The 7,937-nt window shown below is 40.3% G+C and overlaps 1 protein-coding gene across 1 annotated transcript in view; it reads right to left on the bottom strand.

Annotated features, from left to right (window-relative positions):
• The window catches only part of TBC1D31 (TBC1 domain family member 31), a 61,248-nt gene that overhangs the window by 50,678 nt on the left and 2,633 nt on the right, over nucleotides 1-7,937 (bottom strand). Inside the window, exons 2-4 of the mRNA XM_007456033.1 lie at nucleotides 6,559-6,705; nucleotides 2,614-2,729; nucleotides 546-724 (exon numbers count right to left, since the gene is read on the bottom strand). Of these exons, the coding sequence (XP_007456095.1) occupies nucleotides 546-724; nucleotides 2,614-2,729; nucleotides 6,559-6,705 (442 nt within the window). The remainder of the gene's footprint in view (nucleotides 1-545; nucleotides 725-2,613; nucleotides 2,730-6,558; nucleotides 6,706-7,937) is intronic.

The raw sequence follows: 7,937 nt of genomic DNA, 5'->3' as shown, positions 1-7,937 counted from the left end.
GGCGGGCTGGGCCGGTGAGCCATGGCAACTGAGCCTGCGCGTCCGGAGCCTGTGCTCCGCAAATGGGAGAGACCGCAACAGTGAGAGGCCAAAAAAAAAAAAAAAAAAAAAAAAAAAAAAAAAATGCAAAAAAAAAAAAAGATGAGTTAATAAACAGAGGAACAGAAAGATGGATAGATCCATCATATAGTTTACTAACATGTAAGTACAGTATAGTGTAGTAGGATCTAGACCATGGGTGTACATGTGTTCACTGTGAAATTCTTCTATATATATAAAATCTGCTATATATTTGAAATTTTTCGTAATTGGGTTAAGAAATAAAACGAAATCAACCAGCTAAGTAAAAACTAACACCTAACTAAAGTTGAAGTTACACACTATAATAATAATTAAAAATAATAAAAAAGGTTTGCTTGTTGCTGAGTTATGAAGGCATAGCTAAGTGGGACAAAGTGAACCATTACTTATAATACCTATATTCTGCTGATCAAGAAACTAGCCTGAAAAGCACAATAGACCAAGATGTGTCCCCCTTCACTGACCTTTTGTATACCCACAGACTGGAGAATATTCAGCTTTCTTTTTCTTCGAAAGGTATCCAAGTCCCATAGCTGTGCTGTATCAGAAGAAGTAGTGATGGCGTATCTCCCGGATGCGTGCACAGAGATCGAGAACACCGACGATTCATGTCCTCTCATCCAGCTAACTAGCTGCTTGGTGACTGTGGGAAAAAGGAAAACAGATATACAGGTCAAACCCTATATTTCATCCGAGAACTGATTCAGCTGATGGCCAGGGATTATATGAGGTCCCTCCATCTCCGTTAACATCTAAAAAGAATGGAAGCCGGTGGCTGGTTGATGAAGTGCACCGTAGGGCATATGTTAGTAACGTGTAACACCGAGGTTGGAGGAGAGGAGGCCGAAAGAGGGTTTAAGAACAGCCTTGAATGTGACGTGATGGAGCCTGGGCTTTCTCTTGAAATAGTTTTACGCAGAAGAATACCGTATCTGGTCTGTTTCAGAAAGCACTTTGAAGATATGATGGATATACTAGAAAGGAGGAAGAGATTACAAAATGACTAGTTTATCTGTTGCTGTAATAACCCAGGCAGGAGATAAGGAGGGTCTATACTAAGAATGTGGCAATGGAGAAAGGAACAAACTCAAGAGCTACAAAAGAAATATCAAAGGACTCAGTGATTAAGTGGATGTGTTGAGACAAAAGAGGAGTTGAGACTCCAGTGGCTCTGGTTTAGTTACATAAGCAGGTGGTGATTCTACTACCTGACATAAATACACAAGGAGGGACAGACTTAGCAGTGTGAGAAGAGGTAAGAAATTTGATCTTTTACATTGATTTGGTGTGTGTACGTGTGTGTGTGTGACACACAAGCAGAGAAAACAGTCTGGTAGAGAAAACACCAAAAACTCTTCATAATAATTATCAATGGGTAATAAAATTACAGTGATTTTTACTTTCTCTTTATGCTTTTCTGTGTCTCTAAGTTTTCTATAATAGGCATGGTATACTTTTAGGGTCATATTTTTTTCCTCCAGAAAGATGGAAGTGGGGAGAACAGTCAGAAAGCAAGATGTAAATCTGGGAAACACTAAGACACAAAGTAGGTCAAAACTGAAGATAGAGGAACATATAAACCCTTGGGAAGGGAGGAGTGGTTTCCAAACACCAGTCTGAAGTCTGGCATTACTTAATGCTCAATTTTTCATTGGCCTTCAGTGAAATGAGAAAAGGATAACGTAATGCGTTTTTCATAAAGCTAAATTTAAAGTACTACCTTTAAAAAAAATAAGTACTACCTTTTAATCTATTGTATCCTTCTAAGTTTTTATGTTTTAAAAAAAAATCCCTTGTTGGGCTTCCCCGGTGGCACAGTGGTTGAGAGTCCGCCTGCCAATGCAGGGGACACGGGTTCATGCCCCGGTCCGGGAGGATCCCACATGCCGCGGAACGGCTGGGCCCGTGAGCCATGGCCGCTGAGCCTGCGCGTCCGGAGCCTGTGCTCCGCAACGGGAGAGGCCACGACAGTGAGAGGCCCGCATACCGCAAAAAAAACACAAAAAACAAAAAAACCCCACAAAATCAAGTGGTCAATAATCCAGTCATGCCTATCTTATGGAGCCTCAATAAAAACTCTGGAAGTCAGAGCCTGGGTGAATTTTCCGGTGTGGTAATACTCGGTGCGGATGGCCACACATGGATGCCGGAGGGTAATGTGTCCCTGGGGACAATGGAAGCTTCACTTTTGTGAGCCTCCCAGATCCCACCCTATGCGTCTCTTCCTTTGGCTAGTTTTAATTTGTATCCTTTTGCTACATCAAAACTATAACCATAAGCATAGTGCTTCCCTGAATTCTGTGAGTCATTCTAGTGAACTCCCAAACCTAGGGGAAGTTGTGGGGAACCCCAAGTTTGTAGTCTGTTGATCTGATGTGAGGATGGCCTTGGGACCCCCAAACCTGTGGCTAGTGTCTGAAGTGAGGGTCATTGGGTGGGGTCTGATCCCTCAGACTATACAGATCAGCCAACTCCCTGCAGTATTTCTGTCTGCATTTCACTCTGCTTCAAAAGAGAAATAGGACTTCTTACCTGTATCGAAACATTTAACAGAATAATCGGCTAACGCCACAAGGAATTCAGACTTCCTATGAAGATTAAAGGCCAGAGCTGTGCAAGCTTGTGATGTTCGCTGAACAAGATTAAACCTATGAAGAGATTACTGCGTTAGTATCAGAAATTCTGCCAATAATTGTAAAATTTCACATTGGAAGAGTCCTTAGAGATGAAGAAAATGAAACCCAGAAAAATGAGCTCCCATTTTGGCAGAACAAAAACAGATTACGAAGAGTGCTACCTGCTATGTAAAGGAGTTTGGATTTTACTTACACAGAATGGGAAGCCATCAAGAATTTTTGAGCACAGCAGAATCATGGTCAGGCATGTCTTTCAGGAAGAGGATTCTGGCAGAGATGGCAAATGGACAGGGGGACAAGAAGAGATGATTAAGAAAGCTACTACGGAGACTCTCAACCAGAGTTACGGGTATAAAATGGAAATGACGAATAGGAGAGGTGTCAGAAGTCAAGTGGAGAAAGGCCTGGTGATGCATGGAACATGGGGTGAAAACGGAGGAATCAGGAATTCCTCATACGTGAAATGAAGATAAGAAAAGATGTCTCATAAGGTTGTTGTGACAGTTAAATGAAATAATATCTGATGATTAAATGAAATAACGTATGTTAAGTACTTAGCAGAGTACTTGGCACCTAGCCAGAGTTTCATTTACTAGAAAATGAAAGTTTCAAACTTAGGCAAAAAAGGAACCCACGTGGAGGTAGGAAACAATCATTCTGGTTTTAAACATGTAGAGTTTAAGGCCCTTGAAAAGCATTTGGAGCCGTGCTGTCCAAAAGAAATGGAATGCAGGCCACGTGCATAATTTAAAATTTTCTAGGAGCCAAAAAAAAAAAGTAAAAAGAAACATATGAAATTAATCTTAACATATTTAACTTAATTCATTGTGTACCTAAAATATTACCATTTTAACATTTCACTGATAAAAAACTGTTAGAGATATTTTACATTTTTTTTCATAGTAAGTCTTCAAAACCCATCTCAACTTGGACTAGCCGCCTCTCAAGGGCTAAAGAGCTCCATGCAAGTTAGTACCCACCGCATCAGACAGTCCAACCTAGAAGCTCCTCAGTGGGTGGCAGAAGCAGGTCTGAGTTAACAATGTTACGTGGCAGCTGAAGTCTGAGGCTTGATGGTGATAAGATTATTAAAGAGAATACCTAGAATATGGAAGGAAGCAGGCCAGGGACAGATGCCCAAATAGAAATGAGAAGAGACCACTGGATTAGGCGATTAGAAAGAGGGAGCCCACTGCAGTGGGCTTTAGAATCAGACAGGCCTGATTTCAAGTCACAGCTACGCCACTTACACCTCTGCCCAGATGTGAATATTTACAGAGAGAAAAGGGACAGTGGGCTGAATAAAAGAGAGGAATACTCATGGTGCAAAGTCCCAAGGGCGGCCATAGAAGATAGAGATTAGTGCTGGAAGAAATTAGGATCACCTATTTCTACAAATGAAGTGGCAAAGAGTTATGGATGGCTGAACTTACAGATATATTTGAGGTTCCCTTGAGAAGAAAGGGGAGCTTGAGGACGTCTATTTGCTCATGAATTAGGAGGCTAGGCAGTCAGAATAAGAGTAGAGTCTGAACATACGGAATCACGGAAACTGGTAAAAGTTTGGAATATTCAGAGAATGGGAAAAGTAAATGACAATAGATACAAGCAAATGACGTACTAGCGTCACTGATGCTGAAGCGCATTTACTCTGTAATGGAGTCAATCAACAATTATTTTTATTTTCTTTAGTCTGCTATTTTCTTTAGTGGGAGCAAAGAAGAGACAGGTGTATTGATTTAAGATTGGGAACTGGGCTTCTCTGGTGGCGCAGTGGTTGAGGGTCCGCCTGCCGATGCAGGGGACACGGGTTCATGCCCCGGTCCGGGAAGATCCCACATGCCGCGGAGCGGCTGGGCCCGTGAGCCATGGCCGCTGAGCCTGCGCGTCCAGAGCCTGTGCTCCGCAGCGGGAAAGGCCACAGCAGTGAGAGGCCCGCGTGCCAGGGAAAAAAAAAAAGATTGGGAACTGGCTGGGTAGGTTAGCAAGAATAAAGGGTGGGAAAACTGTGACTATTATTTTTTTGGTAAGGAGTAGAAACAATGATTAACAGATTTCTATCTAGTAAATCACACATAGATAAATCATATATGACCTCTTCTTTCCCTGAACTATTTGAGAATAAGTTACCGAGATCACGTTTCCCACAGACAAGGAAATTCTCCTATATAATCATAATATAACCATCAAAATTAGAAAATTACATTTATATATTACTACCATCTAATCCCCAGACCCCAGTTTTGCCCACTGTCCTAATAATGTCCTTTGCAGCAAAGGGACCAGTCCAGGTCCAAGCCTTGACTTGCCATGTGTCTAGGCTCCCTCCGTCTGGAACAGTCTTCAGTCTTTCTACAACTTTCATGACCTTGACCCTTGTGAAGATCACAGGCCAGCCTTGTTCTACAATGCCCTTAATTCAGCTTTGCCTGCTGATTCTACTGAATAGACTCAGGTTACCTGTCTTTGGTAGACAGGACTATCAGAGAAGCAACACTGGTCTTATCACTGCACCCTATAAGGTGGCACACAAACTTTGATTTGTCCCACTACTGGTTAATTTAATTTTAATCATTTGATAAGGTGGTGGCTGGCCAGGTTTCTTCACTGTAAAATTACTCTTTTTTTCCTCTTTAATTAATAAATACTTTGTGGGGAGGTACTTTGCGACTCTGCAAATATCCATTCTCATTAAACTATCTGTTTGTTGATTACAGCATGAATTCACGAATTTGTTTCATTCAGTGGATTATGACCCATCACTATCAATTATTTTGAAACGCAAATTGTCTCCAATCTGCCCAGAGAGAGCTCCTTCAAGCTGACGTTTATGTCTTTTTGACACATCCCCGTCAGTCTCTGAACAAGTCCTTCTTTCTGGCTACAAAGTGTTCCAGGCTCATCTTGTACTCTCCCTGCCTCCATCCTGAAACTGGCTCTTTCTGCAAGGATCCCTGATTTCTTGTAATAGAGAGTGATATTTAGAAAAGAACTGGGCACTAGGTATATTCATTACTACTGCGGTGTTACTGCTCCCAGGTCCTATGCGTGGACAAAGCTAGGAAATATATGTACATATAATTCATTCACTTTCTCATATACACACATCTGTTCATTTCTATGTCTGTCTATATATGCTCAAAACCAGGAGTTCACACAGATATACCCAACTACAATCCAGTTCCACAGGGTTCAGTCGAGTTTTCTCTCTTTTCATGTTTGTAACTCCCCTTTCCAATAGTGAGGAATCTGGCCCCCATCATCCTCAGTCTATTTACTCATTTGACCAAACCTCCCCTCTTTCCCATGATTGCCCTGCCCCCAGGCAGACATGTTCTGACTCTCTGGCTGGGCTAACACAGTTTTCCCTCCCATCCACCCACCCTCACTGCACAGATGCCTGCCTTAATCAATCCCACCTAATTGCTTTTTCACTAATTGTCCGGCAAAGGAAGAGAAGACGAGGAAGAGTAAGGATCAATTCTTTAAAACTCCTAGATCTGGTACACTGACAATAATGTACAAAGGAAACTGTGTTCTTTCTAAACAATTAACAGACATTAACTGATAAATTAGCAATAATAAAATTTTAAATTTAAGGGAAGAAAAAGCTACTAGAGATGCTGTTAAAACCAGAACTTTAATTCTCTGAAAAAAAAATCCAACCATTTTATCTTTCTATTCTCTCTCATGTTATTCTACCAACACTTATGACAGAGTTTTACAAAGTGCCCGAAATACAGTAAGAACTTAATAAATCTTTCTGAATGAATAATTAATAGCAGGTACTAAAACAGTCAAGGAGTTAATTACTTGGTAAATATCCAAAGTATCTGCTCACCTGTTTCCACACAAGTCAAAAACATAGATATTTCCTTGATGGTCCCCAGCAATTAAAGAATCACCTGAGCTATCAAAAGCCACATTCAAAAATCGTAAAACTTTGGGCAGGTAGTCAGAAGTGTTGTGAATGATGTTCACTATAATTCTGTCAAAACAAAAACAAAAACAAAAACCATTAAATTCTATGTCAAGCATTACTTGTCGTGAAAACCATGGATTTTGTAGTATGCCTCACTAACGTTGAAGTTTTCTGCCTACCCCGTCTTCCCTCTCCTACTGCTGCGGCTCCTCTGCCTCTCCTAGAAGCAACCCTACGAGGATTTCTGAAAACTGTCCCGGAAGTTATTGTCAAAGTAGCTACCATTCATTTATTTATCAAATACCTGAAAACCCAGGGTGTCAGACACTGAACAAGCCAGGAGCTAAGAGTAGTTGATAGACAGGAGCCCTGCCCTCAGGAAGCTTTCAGTTTAGTAGTAAAGACAGACACTAAAAAATATAAACACACACATGAAGAGATTTATAAACTGTGATTAAGTCATAGACAACAGGATATGATAAGAAAATGTATTTCTGATTGAGTAGTTGAATTGCTACATCAAGCAACAGACCCATGATAAAAACAATGAATTAGTGAAAAGTAGAGAGTTTTATGTAAATCACAAGTTACCACATGTAAGAAAAAATTCAATTCAATATCCTAACTTTAAGATATCCTAATGAGATTTTGTTTTTGTGATTACAGAACATTCCAAGTGTACATGAGTTTTATTTTCAGGTATATTTGTCTAAAGCTATGTTTTGAGAGGAAGATCACGTACCATGTATCTGCTGAAAAGAAAACTGTTATAAAACTTGTAGCACAAATTAACTAACTCTTTAAAATAATATATGTGTTTATATTTGGGTCATGAAGACCAGAAAAGTCCCATTCTCTCCTGCAACAAGTTTTCAAATCATGAAATCTTTTATCTTAATTGACTTTCTACGAATTTGAATTTTAATATTTGAAACATCTGCCTCATTATCACTTCATTTAAAAAACACTACCTTGAACTAAGTATATCAAACATTTTCTACAGTGTATCTAAAAATAAGGTTTTCAGACTCATTGGGTAAAACAGTAAAATTACTTTTATCTAGTCCCTGACAAAGATTCTTGGCCTGACCAAACTTTAGTCAGGCTCCCAAACCTTCTCCTAGGCCCTTCTGTGCACTCCCTTATAAAATCTACTTTTAGCAAGAATGCTGCTTAGTCAGTTTAATCAGAACCGCCCTACCCTCAATACTACTTTCCTTGACATCTGATGGGTTCCTCATTCTCCACCATCTCCCAAGTGATGTCTGATCACCTTGGCCTGTCTTCAGCAGGAATCC

Source organism: Lipotes vexillifer, unplaced genomic scaffold (assembly GCF_000442215.2).
Source record: "Lipotes vexillifer unplaced genomic scaffold, Lipotes_vexillifer_v1.1 scaffold84, whole genome shotgun sequence".
In the NCBI taxonomy this organism is placed as follows: domain Eukaryota; kingdom Metazoa; phylum Chordata; class Mammalia; order Artiodactyla; family Lipotidae; genus Lipotes; species Lipotes vexillifer.
Note: the sequence above shows the minus strand (reverse complement) of the source record. Positions and strands in the feature narration are given on the sequence as shown.